This window comes from Camelus ferus, chromosome 3 (genome assembly GCF_009834535.1).
Source record: "Camelus ferus isolate YT-003-E chromosome 3, BCGSAC_Cfer_1.0, whole genome shotgun sequence".
In the NCBI taxonomy this organism is placed as follows: Eukaryota; Metazoa; Chordata; class Mammalia; order Artiodactyla; family Camelidae; genus Camelus; species Camelus ferus.
The window spans coordinates 55,429,903-55,454,067 of record NC_045698.1 but is presented as its reverse complement, the minus strand read 5'-3'; the positions used below and the strand labels follow the sequence as shown (position 1 = coordinate 55,454,067).

General features: G+C 34.0%; 1 protein-coding gene across 3 annotated transcripts in view; it reads right to left on the bottom strand.

Moving 5' to 3' along the window:
- XRCC4 (X-ray repair cross complementing 4) overlaps positions 1 to 24,165 on the bottom strand; it is a 225,868-nt gene that overhangs the window by 110,331 nt on the left and 91,372 nt on the right. For all 3 annotated transcript variants that reach the window (XM_014554096.2, XM_014554098.2, XM_032475537.1), the window contains exons 4-6: positions 21,249 to 21,415; positions 14,991 to 15,143; positions 13,816 to 13,922 (exon numbers count right to left, since the gene is read on the bottom strand). In XM_014554096.2, coding sequence (XP_014409582.1) covers positions 13,816 to 13,922; positions 14,991 to 15,143; positions 21,249 to 21,415 — 427 coding nt within the window. The remainder of the gene's footprint in view (positions 1 to 13,815; positions 13,923 to 14,990; positions 15,144 to 21,248; positions 21,416 to 24,165) is intronic.

Below are 24,165 nucleotides of genomic sequence, written 5' to 3'. Positions count from 1 at the left end.
TTCTTTGTCCAGTCATCTCTTGATAGACATTTAGGCTGTTTCCATGTCTTGGCTATTGTAAATATTGCTGCTGTGAACACTGGGGTGCAGGTGTCATGTTGAAGTAGGGTTCCTTCTGGATATATGCCCAGGAATGGGATTCCTGAGTCATATGGTAAGTCTATTTCTAGTCTTTTGAGGAATCTCCATACTGTTTCCACAGTGGTTGCACCAAACTACATTCCCACCAGCAATGTAGGAGGGTTCCCTTTTCTCCACAGCCTCTCCAGCATTTGTCATTTGTGGATTTTTGAATGATGGCTATTCTGATTAGTGTGAGGTGATACCTCATTGTAGTTTTGATTTGCATTTCTCTGATAATTAGTGATATTGAGCATTTTTTCATGTGCCTATTGATCATTTGTATGTCTTCCTTGGAGAATTGCTTGTTTAGGTCTTCTGCCCATTTTTGGATTGGGTTGTTTGTTTTTTTCTTATTAAGTCATATGAGCTGCTTATATATGCTGGAGATCAAGCCTTTGTCAGTTTCATTTGCAAAAATTTTCTCCCATTCCGTAGGTTGTCTTTTTGTTTTACTTATGGTTTACTTTGCTGTGCAGAAGTTTGTAAGTTTCATTGGGTCCCATTTGTTTATTCTTGCTTTTATTTCTATTGCTTTAGTAGACTGTTCTAGGAGAACATTTTTGAGATGTATGTCAGATAATGTTTTGCCTACATTTTCTTCTAGGAGGTTTACTGTATCTTGCCTTATGTTTAAGTCTTTGATCCACTTTGAGTTGAATTTTGTGTATGGTGTAAGGGAGTGTTCTAGCTTCATTGCTTTACATGCTGCTTCCAGTTTTCCCAACACCATTTGCTGAAGAGACTGTCTTTATTCCACTGTATATTCTTGCCTCCTTTGTCAGAGATGAGTTGACCAAAAGTTTGTGGGTTCATTTCTGGGCTCTCTATTCTGTTCCATTGGTCTATATGTCTGTTTTTGTACCAATACCATGCTGTCTTGATGACTGTAGCTCTGTAGGATTGTCTGAAGTCTGGGAGAGTTATTCCTCCAGCATCTTTCTTTTTCTTCAGTAATGCTTTGGCAATTCTAGGTCTTTGATGGTTCCATATAAATTTTATTATGACTTGTTCTAGTTCTGTGAAATATTTCCTGGGTAATTGGATAGGGAATGCATTAAATCTGTAGATTGCCTTGGGCAGTGTGACCATTTTAACAATACTGAGTCTTCCAATCCAAGAGCATGGGATATCTTTCCATTTTTTAAAGTCTTCTTTAATTTCCTTCATCAATGGTTTATAGTTTTCTGTGTATAATTCTTTCGCCTCTTTGGTTAGATTTATTCCTAGGTATTTTATTACTTTGGGTGCTATTTTAAAGGGGATTGTTTCTTTATTTTCTTTTTCTGTTGAGTCATCATTAGTGTAAAGAAATGCAACTGATTTTTGAATGTTAATCTTGTAACCTGCTACCCTGCTGAATTCTTCGATCAGCTTTAGTAGTTTTTGTGTGGACCTTTTTGGGTTTTCTATATATAGTAACATGTCGTCGGCATATAGTGACACTTTTACCTCTTCTTTTCCAATTTGGATCCCTTTTATTTCTCTCTCTTGCCTGATTGCTGTGGCTAGGACTTCCAAGACTATGTTGAATAGGAGTGGTGACAGTGGGCATCCTTGTCTTGTCCTATATTTTAGCGGGAAGCTTTTGAGTTTTTCACCGTTGAGCTCTATGCTGGCTGTAGGTTTGTCATATATAGCTTTTATTAGGTTGAGATACGTTCCCTCTATATCCACTATGGTGAGAGTTTTTATCATAAATGGGTGTTGAATTTTATCAAATGCTTTTTCTGTATCTATTGAGATGATCATGTGGTTTTTGTCCTTTCTCTTGTTGATGTGATGTATTACATTGATTGATCTGCTTATGTTGAACCATCCTTGTGTCCCTGGGATGATGTATAATCTTTTTTATGTGCTGTTGGATTCTATTTGCTAATATTTTGGTGAGGATTTTTGCATCTATGTTCATCAGTGATATTGGCCTACAATTCTCTTTTTTGGCAGTGTCTTTGCCTGGTTTTGGTATCAGGGTGATGGTGGCTTCATAGAAAGAGTTTGGGAGTATTCCCTCCTTTTCAATCTTCTGGAAGAGTTTGAGAAGGACTGGTGTGAGTTCTTCTTTGTATGTTTCGTAGAATTCCCCGGTGAAGCCATCCGGTCCTGGACTTCTATTTGTAGGGAGGTTTTTTTATTGCTAATTTGATTTCATTTCTAGTGATCGGTTTGTTCAAGTGGTCAGTTTCTTCTTGGTTCAGTCTAGGTGGACTGTATGATTCCTTAATAGGAGCAAAAGGAGCCAGTGGAATTGCACCATTAAAGTGCTGAAAGAAAACAACTATACTAGCAAAAAATCCTTTCAAACTTAAGGCTTTCCACTAAAACCAAATCCAGGAGAATTTGTCAAAAGCTCAAGTGCACTAAAAGAAATATTAAAGACAGTTCTCTAGGGTAAAGAAAAATAATCCTGAATGAAAACATTAAGTGCAAAAAGAAAAAAAGAACAAAGTAAAAGGTAAATATGTGGATAAACATAAATAAATATTAATTTTTCAAAGCTAAAATAATAATGCTTTATGAGGTCTAGAATATATGGCAAATTCAAATACATTTATAACAATGCAAAATGATGGTGGGGCTAAGTAGAATTAAAGTATCCTAAAGTCCTAGCATTATCTAGGAAGTATGAAAGTTAAAATTAACACTAGAATGTAATAGGTCACAGATATATGCTGCTAACTCTAGGGAAACCATAAAACAAATATACAAGAATGCATAATTAACAAGTTAATAAGGGGAGAAAGTTGAAATAATAATAAAAAAAATAAATAGCATCTTAGTAGATCTAAATCCTAATATATAAATAACTAAGTGAACTATAAATAAACACTCCAATCAAAAGACAAAAATTATCAGAAGCATTACTAGGCATAGAGATATTTCATAATGATAAGAAAAAGTCAATTCACCAGAAAGATATAACAATTCTAAATTTATATCTACCAAACAATATATAAATAATATATAGTATAAGTCTATATTTAAAATTACAACTGAGTGTCTATGTGGATATTTGGTAGTAGTATTTAATATTTATTTAGTACCTCTTTACCTGAGCCTTTTACTCAAGGATTGACTATAAATCACCATTCTCCTGCCTTATCTGCTTTACTACCAAATCATTAGAGAACTTCCAACAGAGAAATGAACATTCGTATTCATCTTAATGGTGCATTAAAGTCACCAAGCTCTATCTTTTCTAGTAGGATGTATACCTACTCCATTAAGTAAGAAGAAAAGGAGGCCAAATATTCCATGCTTCCTTTTATAGGAGCTTTATTTTATAAAAATGAAAGCATCAAATAAACTTGAATTTAAAATATAAAATCATACTCACAGAATTCTAAGATTTTAACAAATTAGAGTGTTCTACTTACTGAACACAAAGAACTTTAGCACAGGAAGGGTTCTCAGAAATGAGCTCTGTGGTCAGATGCCTGGGCTCAGCTCCATGACTTATTAGCCTTGTTACCTTGGGCAAGTTCTCTAATCTTTCTGTGCCTCAGTTTTGTAGGTTGTAAAATGGTGATAATCATAGTATATACTTTGTAGGATTATTGTTAGATATAAATGAAACAATACCCCTAAGTAGAATAGACTCTGGCACCCATATATAAATGCTTAAATAATTATGAGTCTGGTATAGTTGTCATGGTGGTGATGATGCTACTAGTAATAATGGTAGTGGAACCATAACAGAACAATAATAGTAATAATGGTAGACACAGAAGTCTTGGGAGTGGTGGTGGTAGTGGTGGTAGTAGCAGTAGTAATAATATCATAGTAGTAGAATTAGAAAAAGTATTGTGATAGTCTTCATTGTCAGTATAGTGATCAACTTCTAGGTGTCACACACTCAAATACTTCCAGAAATCATGCAAGTGCTATCAATGAATGAAGTAGGCTAGACCTAAGATAAAAGGAAGTGTAGAGGACTACAGAAAGCTAGGAAGCCTATGCCCCATTTAAATGCATTCAAATTTATTATTTGAAACAGTGATGTCACCAAGGAAAGGCAAAGTGTGTGACCTAGATCATGCCAAGGATCAACAGTTTACAACCTCTGATTTAGTCTGTTACACATTTAAGTTAAGAATCACTATGGTTGTTTGTATATAGCTAGCCATTGTGCTTGAAATAACCCCATTTTCTTTTTATTCTGTCATCTCCCCAATAATAGACCTTCCTCACTCCCCACAAAATCCTGAGTTTGTCAATGGGTATCTGTTTGCAGCGGCTTTATTTTTGCATTCTCAAGTTTTACAAGGCTTGAATTTGGCACTTAAGGTCTCATTTACAGTCTTTCTTTTGCTCACCCTACTTGTAACTGTTCTGTTTCACTGCATCATGCATTCAGACTCTGCTTAGCAAGCCTGCTGATATCCATCCTTCACACATCCCCAGGCCTTCTGAACTAAACTACAGCAAGTTATCATGTCAATGTTGGTGGGCTGGCAGCATTCCAGAATCTTATCACTTGTAACCTATTCTATCCTTTTGATCTTACATATGGCTTATAGGTGATATTGATGAAATGGCCAAAAGAACCAGATGAGCTGTTTGTGGTAGAGATCCCTCTCACAATCACAGAGAGACGAGAATCCTACATATTACATATGGACATTCTGCTGATTTAGAGATTGTTGATGCATTACACCCTTTTGTCTCAACAGGGTCATAGTCTACAATTTTACAGGGCCAGTGAAAAAGTTTAGCTTCATTTTCCCAGGGCAAATTGATAAATGATTCAGACTTTCTTAAGTCTGTCTTACTACAATGAATCCAAAAAACAGTGCAATGCCTTTCGTGTTTCTTAGGCATAAATATTCAATTACACCCCCCTAAACATCTCATGACCTTACATTAAGAGCTTCATGAAGACTTGGTAGTAAAGTTTGGTTTTTCACAATAATCTAAATCTATTATAAACCACAGAAACAGCTTGACATGGAACTTCTCTGAAGGCTAAGATCATATAGATCTTAAGTGTATCAAATAGAGATATAATGTGAGTCACATACAGACTTTTACATTTCCTATTAGCCACATTTTAAAGGTAAAAAAGAAATAGATAAAGTTAATATTAATAATGAATTTAATTTAGTTAAATATATCCAAAATGTTATTTTAATAAATAATTAATATAAAAGCTTATTAGACATATTACATTCTTTTCTCATATTAAATGTTTGAAGTCCAATGTGTGGTTTATCCTTACAGCACATTTCAATTTGGACTACCCACATCTCTAGTATTCAAAAGCCTCCTGTAACTGGTGGCTACCTTACTGAACAGTGCAGATCTAGACAAAACCTCCAGCTCAAAGTATTAACAGATGGTGATTCAGTTTCTGTTTGAACACTGCTATTTTCTCTTTTTTTCATCTCATTTTCTCATTTGCTCTAAGCTTAAGTTTCTTTTGAACATATCTTATTCCATTTTTCCTGGTTTAAACACTGTTCTCCTAGGTCAATGGTTCTGAATTTTTTTTGGAACACAGCCCCCATTGAAAAGCTAACAAAAATTTGGGTCCTTGCTCCAAAAAATGTACATTTTTATTGTAATGGGTTGAATTGTATCCCCCCGTCAAAAGGCATTTTGGAATCTTAATCCCCAGTCCTTAAGAATGTGACCTTATTTGAAGAGACAGTATTTAGATGTAATAAAGTAATGACTCATCTCTGTGGGCCCTAATCCAAAATGATCATTTTCCTTATTAAAAGATGAAATTTGGGTAGAGATCCACATAGAGGGAAGATGATGTGAACAGACACAGGGAGAAGATGGTCATCAACAAGCCAAGGAGAGAGACCTGGGACAGATTCTTTCCTCATGGAGCTCAGAAGGAATCAGCCCTGTTGACATTTTGATTTCAGACTTCCACCCTCCAGAACTACCTAGTTTGTGATACTTTGTTACAGCAGCCTTAGCAAATTAATAAATGCATAAATACATATAATTTACATATAATTCCAAAGGGCTCAAGGATACTCCCACTAAATGTTAAGAACCAGAGGTTAAGAATTCACTTTGAATTGAATAGACCAAATTTAAATAGCATTTATGTAGCGTTTCTGTCACCAATGATCATTAATTATATCAACCAACATTTGTCCTAAGTGCCTTCTCAGACTATTCTCCTCACCAGAACAATGGTAAAAATGTTATTTTTAAACCAATCTCAGAATTCCTACAAGTCACTGAATGTTCTGAGGTTTCATATTATGCTCATGGGTTATTTTGAAGTTCTGTCCTTTGAGATTATATCCTTAGTTATATGATCCTCTGCCATATTTAGTACATGTCCTCTTAAAGCTGGGATATACAGAGACTGTCCTGGGAAAATATTTATTTTCTTTAGATACTTCCCCTTTTCTCATCTAATTAATATACAAGTCAAGACCATCTAAAGCAGGATTTCTCACTTGAGTTCCATAGAATAATAAGATCCATTTAAAAAGTTCCTAAGGTCTTATAATTTAGAGATCTGTTTCACAGTGCATTTTACCCTTCATCATTATGCTCATTAACATCCTAAAGACTCTGAGAAATGATGCAAGAAAGAAAAAAAAATTGTTTAAGTTAAATAAGTAACCACATTTTTTTCTCATATATATATTATCCACTGAAACATCATGTAGATGACTACTTATGTCAAGCCATCATACTCTGTAAAATCCTAGCCATAGATGCTTGTAGAAAGACAATATAAACATATCCACAGAGCAGGCTAACCTCAGGTTATTAAGATAAACTGGCCCAGCCCACTTCATCACTGCTGCCAAGATCATTGCTTCTACCAACAACACTGCTGGATGATAATTAAGTGAGACCTCTTTGGTCATGGCTTAATAGTTGCCAGTCCTCATGGCCTCCAAGGTCCTGACAGAACTTTCATACCTACCAAGCTCAGGGAATGAAGGATGGAGGAACAGCAAAGAGGGCAGCCTTGGCAAGAACTCCACAGACTCCCTACTACTACCTGAATTTCAGCAATTTTTAAGCATAAACATTTCTCATATTGTTGGTTGCCTTTTGCTAATTTCCAGAGCACTGAAATGTATGTTTATTTTTTTGACAATTTTAGATTTATAATTACTTTTGGAGGAGAGAATTTGTCAACCTTCTTATTTATCTATAACCAGAGACATATATTCTTAACAAAATGTATTTTTATCTCTCCAAGAACTTATAAAGATGTAGAAATAGTTGACTAGGAGGTCATATCAAAGTTATACTTTAATAGTGGGGTATAGAGAAATTTTCATAGATTTGCTAATGACTTTTGATACATTTGAGAGTTCTCAGATGTATAAATACTAAGTCAAAATCTGAAGCAATTAATATTACAGAAGTGAGGCAAGTCAGACAGAGAAGACAAATAATGTATTATATGTGGAATCTAAAAATGCCCGAACTCATAAAAACAGAGTCGAAAAATGGTTATCAGAGGCTGGGAGTAGGGAAACTAGGGAAATGTTGTTTAAAGGTACAAACTTGCAACTGGTAGGTCAGTAAGTCCTAGAAATCTAATGTACAGTATAGTGCATATAGTCAATAATACTGTATTATAAACTTCAAAGTTGCTAAGAGACTAGATTTTAATTGTTCTCACCACAAAAAAGAAATGTCAAATATGTGATGTGATAAGAGGTGTTAGCTGACACTTCAATGATAATCACGTTGCAATACATAATATACCACATCAACACATTGTACACTTTACACAACATTATAACATAAATTATATCTAAATTTTTAAAAATATACAGAGGGATGACCTCAATAGAAATACATATATTCTGGAATTTTCTCCAGAAACTTTACAGCATAAAGTGTTGTTTGTTTAATCTGATGACACTAACTCAATGGAAAATTTACGTATAAGTAGGATCTCTCTTCTCTTTAAGAGAAAAAAAGTTCTCATTATTTTATTGCATCAATGGCAATTTCCTTACTGTTAGCAAATTCCCAAAGGTTTTTATAGTGTCTCAAAAAGAAACGTGCAAATGTAGGGATCCGATTGTTACAGAAGTCAAATACTTTCTCGTTCTTTTCTCCTGTGTTACCAACAGTAATGTACTTGATCTTTCTAGGCCTCTGTTTCCTCATCTGAAAAATGATGGGCTTGCATTAGAAGATCTAGAACTACATTAGTTAGATCTCGATTTCTCAAAAATATGATGTCATTCCTCAGCAATGCAGCTTACGTGTAAGAGCCCATGATTGCTAGGAAATACACTCAAACTGCTTCTCCGGTTTTGTGATAGGTTCTACTAAATCAAGCTTTTTATTTAGAATTTATAAATAAATGTGTCTATGATAAACAAGCTGGATAAGATTAAGGGCATAATCTGTGATTCCAAAGCTGAATTTCTGAGTAATCGCTTTGGCAGTACATGTTATCCCCTCTGTGAGTAGACATTCACTGTTCAAAGCAACGAGCTCTTTGAGACTTGGAAATTTTGGATTCTGTTCTATTTTTAAAAGCTACTATGTCAGTATTCATCAACTGCTTGACATAGCCATTCATTTATTTTCAAAAAGGCTATTCTATAGTCACACTTCCTTTCAGGAAGCCCACCAACTAAACAGAAGCCTGAATTACTGATAGCAGTTATACAGGGACCTTCCTGTTGGTTAAGAAGCAGGACTAATTAAACTAATGTGCTAAATCTCGGGCTAATAATTATGCAGAAAAGTGGTAAGAAAGCTTATTTTACTTGTTTTTACTGGTTGTGCACCTTTAATATGAAGCCAAAAAGGGTAAAACATTCTAGAATAAGTGTATTTCTTATTTGTACTTTTGGTAAGGCTGATTTAAGTGTTCTCTAATAAGAAATTTGTCAATTTCTAATAGAAGTCATTATAATGTAAAAATGTTGATTATTTAAGATAATTTTAAAATAATATAAAAATTAATTGACTAGACATTAAAATAATTCCTCTTGTAGTGGCTAATTAGGAGCCAATTAACCCTATGTTTTCAATATGCTTCACATAAAGATCTTATTTCTATAAAATAAATCCAACTTTTCTACTTAATATTCATATACATTTTCAATTATATTAAGACTAAAAAATGTTTTATAATAATGGCTAAAATTCTTAGAATATGCATATACATTTAAAATTATTTTCACATATAATTTCTACTTTTACTGCAGTATCAAAATGGTTTTGAAACAATATAGAAAACTGCATAACCTTAAGTTATTTTTTTAGGTTAAATCATATTGTTGGGGCAAATGAAAGGCCACTTGGATGCACTGCTGGCTATTTTGTCACGAAGATGCTACATCAATAAGCTTACATCTTTGTGTATTGTGGTGAGGCCCTACTATTCAGTAGACCTACTTCAACTTGAAGTTTCTCCACAGCCAAGGATAGTTTAGATGTTATCCTAAACTTCAACTAAAGAAACAGATGGTTTCCTGTAGAGAAGGTTGTTTAATAGCATCTATAGTAACTCAACAGGCTTCCACTGAATTAAAAAACAAAAAACTCTGAAGGTAGGAGCAGTCCAGACTAACCAAGAGATCCTTAAAGTCACAAGGAGCTAATACCGATTAGATGAGAGTGAAAGCGACCCATCCTCTTTTGTAATCCAGGAATTGAGCTATCAATAGGGAACACAGCAACTACCTTATCTATCATAATCCTAATCTGAAACAAAGTGAAACATCTATGAACCCTGGGGTTTTCCTGTATAGTCATGGTTTAGGAAAGAGAGTCTATAAAATCATTGTTTTCTACCTAGACATTCCAGAAGTTCAGACAGAGAGAAAGCAAATCTTAATACAGAAAAATATAAAATTTAGTTGTTCATGTTCAAGTTTCAGCACACTTTAGACATGTCCTTCTAGCTAATAAACTGTTAATGAACACTTTAAAGGTTTTTCTTAAATCTTTAAATATGGTGGAGTACATGTGAGTATGATGTATGTGTGAGAATGATGTCATTTATTAGATTGGACCACTTGTCATTAGTTATTGCCTCAATGATCCTAATGATGTGGTAAATTTTAAAACTTTGGAGGAAAAAAGTAATAAAATAGATAGATTTTTCATAAAAAATGTTACCTATCAGTTTTTCACAAACTATAATATTCCTACCCTACTTCTGGGTATATGCATAAAAATAAACAGATCTTTTCCCTGAAAGAATATTGTGGATCACTAAACAATTGTGGTTTCACTAACCCTCTTTATCAAGTAGGAATGAGGTAATGTGGAAAAACTCATGAGGAAATTTGGTGACTTTAATAATGATGAAAATTATTTACATAATGAAAATTACTATCAAGTTACACATTTAGTCACTTAAAGAAATCGTTTTCTGAAAGATAGAGTAAATGTATTAAATCACATCGATCTGTTTTCCTCTTGTTTTTATTGTAGGGAAAGCACACATGAACCTGAAATATCTAAAATATCTGAAACAAATTCACATATGTATTTGTACCATAAGAATAAGTCATTTACTATCAAGATGGCAAAATAAATTAAGGAAGAAATTTTCACTGCTCTGCCATAAAAACACAGTAATAATAAATAAAATACTAGTTCTTAATTCAATATCAAGTATTGTAGATCTGAGATTTACTTTTTTTTCTTTTTAGTAAACTTTAGTTTCACAAATACTTACTGAAGCAGAAGGAAAAGAATAGTTACAACTTCTAACAAAAATGCTCTTAATTCTTGACATCAGAAACTTGTCAAAGGCAAGTTAAATGCAAGAAAAATTAGAATCAGAGACCTATGGGTCAAGTATGTAGAGAACTAATTATGAGTTATAGAAAAAAAATGCTATGTAAAATATAGAAAAAATATGCAATGACCTAAACATTTTTGAAGAGAAGAAACATTAAGTCAAATTTTAAATAGTATAATTATAGTTTAAAGCATTGCTTAAAAGAGACTGAACACACAAAGGACCCCATTCTCCTATACCCATATTTAACCATATATTTTCTTTTCAAAAATAATTTTCATCTACATCAAAGGTTGGTGAGATTCTCTAAGAAACAAAATCAAAGCCCATTGTATTTAATAAAGATTCTCAATGTTCAAATTGGAAAGAGTAAAGATTCTCTTCCTTTGTGAGTTTTCAATTACATTTGATTATTAAGAAAAGATTTCACTTTAAATGGGCCACTAATGTAAACCAAGCATAGCCTCCAAATGAAGTTTTATATACAAAATGAGTTTGTGTGTGATTGTGTGATCCAATTCAAATCTAATTAGAATCAGATTAATCAATCAACTAATTTAATCAACACCAGTAAGTTTCCATGACTGCAATTGAATACTTTCCTGTGTCTCTGTCCATTTATTTTACCTACTTTCCTGTCATTAGGGGAAGTGCCCGTTATCCTAAGTAAACGAATCCTGCCATTTGTGCATTTAATCTCATCTTTCTTATCTATTTAGAGACAGTATTCCAGCAATTCTTACTTCTGCCTACTGCCTAGACATAGTTTATCCCTCTTTCCTTATTTACTCCCACCAGTATGCAAACATGGCATTATTTCTCTCACCTAAGAAAAAAAACAAGAACAAAAACCCTCTTGATCACACTTCTTCCTCCAGCTCCTGCCCCAGGTCCTTCCTTTTCTTTATAGTGCAACTTATTAAAAGCATTGCTTATACTTGCTGACTCTTCTCCAGTTCTCTCCAGTCATTCCTTTTGAATTTCCTATGCTCTTCTGTTGCCCACCATTCCACTGAAAATGTTTTATTAGGATCTCCAATAACATATGTGTTGCTAAAACTGGCACTCGGTGCCCAGTCCTCATCTTCCTTGCCCAATCTGTAGCATCAACTCTGCTGACCACTGTCTTCTACTCGAAATACTTTCTTGACTTGGCTTCCAGGATACCACACTTACAACATTTGCTACTCCTTCTGTCTTCTTTGGTCTCCTCGTCTTCCTTCAAGTGTATTAGGGCTGAGTCCTTGGACCACTGCTCTTTTCTGTCTTCTCTAACTCCCTTGAGAACTTAGCCAGCTCTAAACACCATCATTACTTATATGTCAGCAAGAAGCCTGCCCTCAAACTCCAAATTTGTAAATCCAACCCCCTATTCAACATCTCAGAATTAATATTTCTAAAACTGAATTCAAAACCTTCCTCTTGCAATCTCCTTCAACTCTGTAGGTCAATTGCTTGCCTTCAGTAGTTCATTCCAAAAAATGTAACCATCATCGGTATGTCTTTCTCTCATGACCCATACCTATTTCATCAGCAAATCCTGCTGCCTCTAAACGTTTCTACAATCTGCCTTTTGTTTACCATCTTCACTGAAATCTCTCTGGTCTAAGCCCCTCTCACCCTCCACTCATTGTTGAACTAGCTTTCCATTTGTTATATATCCTTCTCTGCTTATTATCCTATACCCTATTCTAAACACAACAGCCATATTTATCTTGTAAAAACTTAACTCAGATCATATCACTTGACTGTTTAAAATTCTGCAACATTTTAACTCAAAGCAAAAGTTGAAATCCTTGCAATAGCATATAAGGCCTTAAACATGATCTGGCCTCTTGGACCTCATCTCCCAATTCCAGCTGTCTTCATCTTTCCACTTTATGCATACTGCTGTCTGTGCTAATGCTTGATCACATAGGCAAAGTCTCACATCAAGGGCTTTGTATTTAACTGCTTTTCCTGCCTGGCATGCTCTTCATACAAACAGACTTGTCATCTTCTCCCTGAAGCCTTTTCTGATGCCCTAGCTAAAACCACAACCCTCATCTCTATTCCTACTCTGACATTTTTTTTTTAAAGCATCTTTCCCTGGTTTATTTTTCTCTTCAGCATTTATCCCTACCTAACATACTTTAATTTGTTCATCTTCTTATTATGTTTCCCTGGCTAGAATTTAAACTCCAGAAAAAAAGAAATTTTTGTGGTTTGCTCTCTACTGTATAGAAAAGTTCCTGGCACATAATCGACACTGAAAAATACATTTGCTAAATAAATGAATCAAATATTTGTTTTGAGAATATTGGGCCTATGTCAGAATCCTGTAAATATGAGTTCAGGAGCTCCCACCTCCAGGAAATCTATACAATTCTAGAAAAATACTCTGTGGATTTAAAAACGTGCTGGGTACTTGATCTGAGGGACTGAGCAAGGCTCAGGTACTTTAAACTGCCATTTGTTATCTTCCTCCTTAACCCATCTCACCCTATTACAATTACTTTTCTAAATAGTGAGAGAATGACTCAACCTCAGGAAAACCTAAGCATTTTATTCTAAAGCACCCTGCTCCATTCCCGACCAACAGCTCTAGCTAGATAAGATCTAAATGTTAAAGGCATCCAGCTTAGAGCCGGAAGATACCTAGTGTGAAGGCGTATCTTGCTTATTGCTTATGTATCTGTGTTTAATAAGGAATAATATACCTTGGTGTGTGTGTGTGTGTGTGTGTGCACGCTTGCTTGTTTTGTCATTGCTAATGCATTTTATAAAAAAATATTAATTTATATTTTAATATTGCTGCATTTTATAATAAATATTAATTTTTAACATTAACTATTTTGAGGTCTTAGACTCAAAACCCTAAATAATTTTTGTAGAAAAATTGTTTTCATAGCATTTTTCATTATGGTCTATTATCATAATAAGTAATAGATAATAAGCCCCAGCGAGATATTCGACAAACGAAATAGATGTCTTTAGTTTACCTGGAGCTAACACGGAGGGATTCGGTGGGGTTCCACTTTCTTCATCAGTGCTCTCATCATAGACTGCATCTCTGTCAGAAGTCACTTCGGAATGTGTTGTAGTTTCCCTAGAAACAGAGAGAGGTATAATTATACATTATGGGTTCATTCCTGGCTAGGCATCCACTTCACCAGTAAGTCATTATAGAAAATATCCCTGGAAAAACATTATAATTAAACAAATATACATTGAAATATATATGATTAAGATAAAAGCACTTCAAAGACTATATGTTAACTCTCTTAAGGACAAGTTTCTCTTTTACCTAATCTAAATGTGGCTTAGTGCTCACTATAGTTAATTCTCGAATGTTTCTTATCACTTATTATTCATCTATCAAATCAAAATACTATCCTTCCAAATCACCTTCTGTGGGTCACAAAGTGTTCAATATTTTCCTGATTTCAAAGCAGTTCTGCCTCTCATTTGGTCTCCCCAAAATTCTGAGATGCACACTTTTATTCTTATTATAAAATACCTAAGTAAGGTTTGGTTTTAAATCACAGAGAGTTTAAAGGACTTGCCCAAAGTCACGTACTACTAGATATGAGTACCAGACCAACACTTGAACTAGAATCATCTGACATCAAAGTTATATTCTTTGTATGATGTCATTAGTAAACCTGTTCCTTCTCTCAGATTCAGGGTAATAGACCCAAACCTATATCAGCTAATGCCTCAAATACTTATAACTGCCCACGCCATATCAGTCATAAGTCACCCATGATTCTTCCTTGAAAATTAAGTACATATCCATACTCAGAGCCACTTGATTCTAAAATTAATCACTGCTTAGACATCAAGATTAAAAATGTGTGTCCAGCTCTGTGGTTCCATAGAAAATGAAAGTTCTTAATTAGTATATTTCTTAGTGATGTCTAAGAATTAAACATATTTAAATCACAAAACTGGCATGAGATTTATCTATGTGTAGGTGTGACAATTGGGCAGACATAGAAAGACCATATTGAGAATTCTCCAGTCCACTTGCATCTAACACCCAGAGCATCCAACCCCAGACTATCAAATGACCTCATAATACTAAAACATTGGCATCTAACTTTCATGAACTTTGGGAAGGAATTCCCCTTAAATGTATGCATCTGCCGTCTCCAAAACACAATGGTCAAAATACCTTTCATGCTCCATGTTCTTTTCTGGTTCTTGAACTTCATTTAACAATTTATGTAAGCTTCTGATCTTTGCTTTCTTCTCATTCAGCACCAGAACAAACCGTTTATAAAGGTCAGTCTCCACAGCTTCCTTAGCACTCACACATTTTTCAAATCTAAAATGTAAATACACAAATAAATACATCATGCAGATTTTCTTGGCATTGATATTATTCAATCTAATACTGAAGATGATTTCAGAAAAATTTTTTCAAGAAAAATACAATTAAAATCACTTTACATGTCTTCATTGATTTAAAGTTTTATATAGATAATTAGATAATTAGAACTTATTATTAGCGTTTGTAGTTTACATACTGAGATAAAAATCAAATTGGAAACTGATACCAAAAAAAGCTTTTAAAACATCTGAATGCCTAAATGTAATAACTTATCCACAACCATGGTTTATTTCCAAAAGAATATCTTTATGGGAGAAATTTCAAACAAGAGAAACTATAGCCTAAGTTTCTTGTACTCTGTTAATATTACTATAATAGCAACCATGATCTTGTTTTGTGTTTAAGAGATTCACCTAATCTGTTTTCCCTAAATAAATTATAAACTGCTCCACAGCGAGAATAAGACATATCCAGTCGTATCTTATAACCCAGCAAAACACACCCAGACACACACACACACAAAATAAAGTATCTAACTTGAAAATTTCTAAGGAAAGATTAATGAAACAGCAAATGTGAAACACTATATATCTTTATTTTGGATATATAAGACAAAACACAATTCTCTATCATTTATAATTCTTTCTACAATGTTCAAATAAGCTAGCAAGAGATTGTACTAATTTTAATCTCCCAGGTATATATAAAGAAGGCAATCTAGCAGAGGCTGCATGTAGTTGATATGTGCATGCACATACACACCATGAATAAACATCTGTTTTAAAGATTCAGAAATAATTTCATGTAATATATTCATTTAAAAGTAGTCTAGCTCTGCCTGATTTTCTCTTTAGCATACTGTTTATTTATTCTTGTTCTATAAAGATATCCTAATATTTTCATTTTATATGTTTATAAATGTAAATATATTTTTTCAGCAAAATAATTGGACACGAAAATGTCAAAATTTGATACCTTTGATATTTATGCCCCTACACTTTCAACAGACTACCTATCTAGAAGGCAAAAATTAGGGCCTTTCATGGGATGAAAGGGAACATATGGCATTATATTTTCTGAAACCAATTACAGCAGTCTTACAGCATAGTCATTGCCAAGGCTGTGAACTCCATAAGGGCTGAGAGCATGTGTGTTTTTATTGGCTGCTTTATCCTCAATGCCTAGCACAGTGTTTAGCATTCAACAAATGTTGAACAGCTATTTATTAGACGAATGAAGTCAGGTTAATATGGACATCTTATAAAGAAATGGACAACCAGTGATTCTGAATATTATATTTTTCACTCCTTTAACAGCTATTTACTACTATAATAGTAATGTTTTTCATCTTCTTCAGCTTCTAAAAAATTGTGGTAAATATTAATATAGTAGTATCCCTATCATCAAGCAAAGCTGTCTGAGAAAGAAGTACACTCGAAAGGTGTAGGAAAAATACACAGCCAAAGTTGAAGAGGAACTGCCAATACTGATGGTCTATCTGAAGCATTTATATCTCAGATGCAAAGTGCTATGTGAATATTATTTTCTCACTTTCTTGTACTATTTTCCAATGCAACATAATAATAACAATTTTTAAAAGATGACTAGAACATACATATCACTAAAATGCCTGAGTATATAATAAACTATTTTAAATATATGCAAAGTAAAAATCAGTTATAAAAATTTATAATAAAAATCTTGTATAATTTAATATATAAAACTATAACAATAGTAACCAATCCAATTACTAATTTATCTGATTTAAATGCGTATTTAATTTCCATATAAATCACTTAATAATTCTTGATTGAAAGATTATGTATACTTATCAAATATCAAGCAAATTCCCAAACTTTTATTAAAATTAACTGGTATAACTCATGAATGAAAAATGAAGATATTAAAATAAAATACATTATTTTTGTCTAAAGAATATTACTAATCTAAACTTGCCTCCTGCCAACCCTCCACCTTATGAATTGGACAGGTATTAGTAGGTGAGACATGGATGCAGTGCTAAGTTTAGTGATACTAAAGGAGAGCTCACATACACCTAGATCAGACCACAACTAGTCCAAGGATCATCCCAAAGCAAAGCTTAAATCTGATGAAACCCTAAATAACACCAAACAGGAAAGGCCTAATGATGCTTCATCCTTTCAACAGTGACTGAAATAACAGAACAATAAAGTTAAGTTTAATTAGTAACCTAGGACTGAGGTATCTAGGAACTTGGACCAAAGCATAGTCGTTAAGAAAAAAAAAAACAACTAAATATGGAAAACACTGAATATTCAAAATAAAATATTTCTGGATGGGAAAACAAAGAATTTAAAAACAAATGTCAGAAACACAACAAAAACGAGAGCAGAAACAAGGTAATCTCATACAGAAATAACATTCGAAATAAAACAACAGATTAAATGATAACCAAAAATAAAAGATACATAAATGTGAACATGTGGTACTTAGAAACAGTGCAGTAATCCTTATATTTACAATCAGTTCTAGCCGAATTTATACCCAGGTTAGGGTTGTTTAGCAAAAGAAAATCTGCATAGAGTTCAGAGGACAAAGAATGCTAAAAAAAAAAACTGGAAAAGAAAGCAGTGGTAAAGAGATTTAATAAGCCTTTTAGTACTGGAGAAGATGGTAAACAGCTGTTCCTCATCCTTTCCGATGTCAGAACAAGAGGAAATGGCCTTTGAGTATACCATGAAGGACTCAGATTACCAATAGATGGAAGGAAAAGGTTTCTGACTGTGACTGTTCTTAAACAATGTAATGGGCTACCAAGGGGAGTTGAAGGTATCTCTTGAGGTCTTTAAAAATCAGACTGAATTCATCTGGCTATAATATGATCCAAGCTTGAAGGCAGAGAGATGAAGTGGAAGAGCTTTCAAGGTCTCTTCTATTCTAATGATTCCCTGAGTGTCAACCCAATTCAATCTGCTGAAAACTGCCTCCAATTATAGGTTTAATAACTTGAACTCAGAATAAAGCTGGAGAGTTTCTAACTTGATGTCTGAGTGCAAACAAAAGACCTATTCAGTAACAGGGAGCTTGAGAGTTGTTACTTGAAACTAAATAGGAAAAACCAGTGAAATAAATATAGCTAACTACCTAAGGATTCACATACAATATTTCTAAGGTTTTCTCCTAATCTAAACTATACAAAATGAAATTAATCCAGTAATGTCACTTTAAAATGGAGTTAAGACTGCAATTATTAAATGGTACATAAAAAAGAACATCAAATATATACGTTGAAAGACTACATATTACAGCTCATTCTTTTACTCATATTGTAATTCCTCATTCCTTACTCAGACATTCTTTATTCTCCACTGTCATCCCAAATGGATATAGCTTTAGAGTTGGCTCTGATCATAATAATGGTACATATTTAAATACAAAAATATATGCAAAAAATACCCCCAAAAAGAAAAGGAAAATTTAATCCACAATTCCAGACACATACTATTATCATTTAATCTTACACTTCTAGATATTCTCTATCTACAGATAAATTTTATATGAAATGAGATAGTATTCATATTTTTGGTAATTGACATTTCTCCTCTTAACATATCATAAAACATTTTCCATGGCATAAGCACATGTGTATACGATTGTTTTTTGCTTATATAATATACTATCAGGGATTAAATATATTTCAGACCTATCTACCATAGCTTCTAAGGTAATTTTCAGCACTATTTTGTGCCTCTGCCCTCTTTACTCCCCCACACATACACAGTCTAGAACAATGACAAGGAAGAAATGATTGGATCGTGGATGGACACTGGTACAAGACTTATCAGAAGCATCAGAAGCAGCCAGGGAAATGAACTGTGGCCAGGCCTAAGGAGATGGCCTCAACACTAAAGATTGTCTGCTTTCTATGCAGTCAGTTTTCTAACTCAGTATTTTCATGCCCTATTTCTAATCGCTCTGAAGACTCTTGATAAATACTACCCTTATGGAAGCTGGAGCTCTAAGTCCCTTGCTCATTTCCCAGTGTACTAAGGCTCCGGAGAGGGAACACTTCAGAAAATACTCCTTGGCCATGACCAAGATACAGCTCTTTAAAATGGCCACTTTCTCTCTCATGGGAAAGAAAATGAAATTTGGGAAATAAAGCTACCAATCTAACACCTGAAATACTATCAAGAGCCTAGAATTCTCTGGAATGGATTCTCTTTCCTCTGTTCGGAGGGTCATCCCAAGGGTGCACATCTTCAATCCCTGAAGAAGATATGTGATCCAGTATTTACAAAAACAGAAAAGCTGGAGCATAATGAGACTAGTGATAAGCTACATGGCTGTGCTTTTGATCAAACAGGAAACCTTTTGCCACAACAACAAAAGCACTTTCTGGATAGTTCAGAAATAGCAAATCAAGCATCTGTGGGCCACATATTACGTGCACCCCTCACAAACTGTTTTACAGCACAGGGTGCATTTGTTTCCTCTGTCTCATCTTTGTTCCCTGCTGCTTTCCATTCTATGGCAGTGCTGTTGAATACTGATGAGATAATACGTCTTTCAACCTCTGGCAGACATTTTAAAGCAATTTGTTCAAGTACCAAGTACCCAGTCTGCATTTTTGTGGGCAATTTGTGGATCAAATTTCCTATCATCCTGAGGATACTTTGAGTTTTAAATATAAAGGTTATCACGATCATAGTACACCTCCTTTAATTTGATTCATTTTGTATACGAAATAGAAAAGCACACCCAAACTATAGACATAGGCCCCAAAACATGCTTTCTAGAACAGATATTTGATATTAATTCATACTAACATGAATTTTAAAGAGAAAGTTAAAGAGAAATATTAACTTATTTTTCTGTCTGGCTTCCTAACAATTACATAGTTTTAATTTGGTCTAATCACGTTATATAATTGGAGACGAAAATTAACTCAGAGTTAGAAGAGAATAAGATAAATATTTTGCTAATATAATAAATGAGAACCAAATATAACCAAGTTTCAGGTAATAGGTGCTAAGTTCACATGTCTTGCATTAATTAATAAATATAATTGAATGTATAGAAACAGTTTCTTCCAGTCAACTCCGTTTTCACATACATACATTGATGGTGATAAAATCCTTCACATTTTTCATGTGCTCTATACTTACTAATGTCTATATAGAACAATCCTACTGAGTGTCCTAAAAAGAATCTAAATTGGATGTATATTCTTATGTTTTAGAACTACTGGTTTGAATGAAAGAAAAAAAAATCTACTTTATATATTGGATATAATAATAATTACTATTAATATTATTTTATGAATTCTACATAATGCTTTCAAATGTTGTAATGTATATTTGTACAAATGCATTCAGAGTATATTAATATTTCTCTGTAGAGATATAAATATTCACCACATGCATTTTATTTCTTTCAAACATCTTTTACATAATAGAGTAAAACAGGCTATCCCCTGGAATAGCCTAGATGTGATATAGTTGAGAAAATGCATAATAGAGAAGATAAGTCACTTTCTTCTTCATCATTTAAAAGGTAAGAGGCAAAATCAGGAAAAGAGAGGCTTCCAAATGTCTTATCCAATAGTAACAATAACTTCTTTTTAAAATGCTGATAGTGTGAATTTTCAATCAATCAGCAAAATAAGTATCAGGAGCCAAAACACACTTCACCTGAAAGAGATGTCACACAAAAAAAGATTCCAGATAAGGAATCAATTGTGTTTATTTACATTTCATGTCTCTTTTTTATTCATTAGTTGTACAAAACTTTGAGCTAAACTAATCCTTATAAATATCAACTTCCTAAACTTTAATATTAATGGGTTCTGATTCTCATTGTCCAGTTACTCCTTACTGTTATTAGTTTGCTGGTCCCACCAAATACTCAAAACCTAAAAGTATTAATGTGTTCCTATAATGTACAATAAGGACCAATAATTTGGTTTAATCATATCAAGTAAAGGTCCAATTAATGACAGATTTCATTTTAAATATATGTGTCTAAATACATGATGAATGCATAAATCATTACCCTATAGCTACAAAGATACAAAGAGCTTAGAGTTTTTATGATACAAGCAAATTTTGTACACACCGTCCTTGAACATCATTCCAATCTCTCAGAAGCCTTTCATTTTCTCTCTGCAGGTGCTCATTTTTGGCTTGGTTTTCTGCAATGGTGTCCAGGCAGTCACAAATAAGTTTTCTAATGACCTCAGCCGGGTTTGCAACTTTCTCTAGGTTGAAGGAACCAAGTTCAAACTAGGATGAAAGGGAAACATGATTAGTTTTGGGAGAATGTCAAGATTAAGCAGCTCAGTTTCAAACATACATAATTTCTTCTAAGGGGAAAGAGTATAAGATTCTAATACAGTGCATTTACCAGATACACATACAGTGAACAAGAAACTGGGCAACTTCCTATTTTTTCACTACAGTTTATCACATAAATCAACATACAAGCTAAGAATAAATTTTACAAGTGGTAAGTCACTCTCTCACCTCCTAGTAGAAAACAACACAAATACCATATAAGCGTACTACCATCTATTTGCTACTACCAAATTGAAGTTATTAGGCTCAGAACAAGAAAAAGAATTAAACATGAAGATTTTTAATTCTAGTTTCTGTTAATATGATGGTAAAATAAAATAACTGACATTAACTATTTGTGAAGAGCAAGCAAAATTTTGGTAATAGCAAAGTGAAATGGAGGGTTTTAGGAAACTGATAAACCTGGGGACAGTAATTACTCTTCTATCAAAAACCAGTAATTTATTACTAACTGTCACATGTCAAGTTGAGTACTTATGCATAAAGGTAAGACTTAGCAAAATATCTTAAATCCTCTATTAGAGGACACTTCAAAATAAAATAGTGCAATGCAGTTTTGTTATGGAATTCTGAAAGGAATACAGGTTCTCCTTATTTGGTAGATGAGGACACTAAAACACGGTTATTAATAATAATTATAATTATCCCTACTGTTAGAATTACTATAACAACTAAAAATGACATTTAAAAATAACAATTATAATTACATAGCTACCATGTCTTATAGTTAAAGTATAACTCAAGCAAAGCACAAATATAAACTCATCTAATCATCACCAAAATGGAACTATTATATCCATTTTATAGATTAGTAAACTGAGGTTAAGAGTAGTTATCTAACATACTGAAGGAATAAAATCAAGATACTACTATACTATCTTATTTTGCTATTTCCTGATATAAGTGGGTATGCTAAATAAACAAGTAAGAGGAAGAATTAGGCTCAGAACCTTATATATGATTCTGAAGAGATTTTCTAATGACATTAAGTAGGTGGCAAAATTGAGAGTAAAAAGGGTTTTTTTGTTTGCTTGTTTTGTGTCTTTTTTTTTTTTTTAGTCTCCTAGATCAGTAATCTCTATTATGTCATTCACTAATAGGAACATTTCTAAAATGTCTTGCTTTAAAAAGAGTATTCCTATAAATATGCTATACACAGATTGAGAAATATTTAGGAGTAATTGATAATTCTGAGACAAATCTCTATTAGTCGATTTATAAGTAAAACTAAAAGTCACTAAAGTAAAAATTCAATATTTACAATCAGAGGGGTCTTTTTTAAAAAACATTTCAGTTAATTCCTGTAACTTAACATCATTTGGGTATTTAACCCCACAGAGTAAACTTTTCTGAATGAACTGTTTACCAATTTACTTTAAATCTTCAGATAAAAAACATAGGCAGATGTCTTAATATCACAGAAACCCTGTGAAAAGACTTAAAATACTGATAATTGCTAGGTTTTGAAAAATATTAATTTATACTTGCTTAAAACATACAGGAAAACAAAGGATGTTTATATTCATTTATTATAGGCACATTTTAGAGGACTGAATAGTACTGATTTAGCCACAAGGAAATTATGTATTTGTTTGTATGTGTATTTGTTTTTTGAAATCCAAGCAGGTCATAATGTCTGCTTAATCTTCAATTTTTTTTAATTTTACCTCTTTCTGTTTCTTAACAAAAGAATGGAAATCAGACTGAGAAAAATGGTCTTTTATTTCAATGAGTATACCTAGTTCTATTAGGCTTATTTATGTAACCTAAGCAATTTGAGTATAATTCTAATTTTAAGGAGAATTATAATTATTAAATCTTTAACCAAAAAAGATTTGGAAAAATTCTAAGAATTCTGAAGTTCTTAAAAGACTATTTGTCAAGAGAAGCAAGATGGCAGAGTAGAAGGACGCTTGTAGCTCACCCTCTCCCACAAATACAACAAAACTCACATCAATGGGCCCACTCAGCCAACCTGCCGAACTCTGACAGAACATCACCCTCTTCGAAAGACAAAGACACCAAAAATCTGGTAGGAGAAAAGGAAAAAAAGAAAGAAGAAAAAGCAAAACAGTGCGGGACCAATCCCGCGGGGAGGGAGCGGCAAAGGAGGACTGGCAATCGTTCACTGGGTCTCCCCTCTCCAATGGAGAGGCCAGTGGGACGGAGGGGGAGCCTCTGAGGCTCAGATCTGCCCCGAGCACCTCCTGACTCACAGAACTGAGTTAAACGGGCACAAAGGGTCCCTGCGACACCCAGCCCATGACATGAGCTGGCAGCTGGGGGCCGGGACAGGCTGCCTGAGCCGGATGGAGGGCTGAGGCGGCTGCATTGAGGCAGCCCCGGGGGACTGCAAGGGGTTACGCACCGTGGCTGGGAGGGGATATGGAGCAGAACCACCTCAGTCCCCCATAAATTGCGAAAAAAGCAAAGCAACACGGCTGGTGTGCCCTTGGCGGAGGGGTGCCGTAGCCTCTATCTCCTCAGACCTGCGCTGCCATTACTGGCACTTCTCGCGAGAAGAGAGGCGGGGCGCAGCCGCAGCCACAGCCACCACCTCCTCTTGTGCTCAGCGCCTGGGCGGGGGCGGGGCTGAGACCTGAGTCTGCACCCAGGGGCTCGCAACCTCCTAGGCAGGACTGAGACTTGTTTACAGCCTGAGGCAGATAGGATCTTTC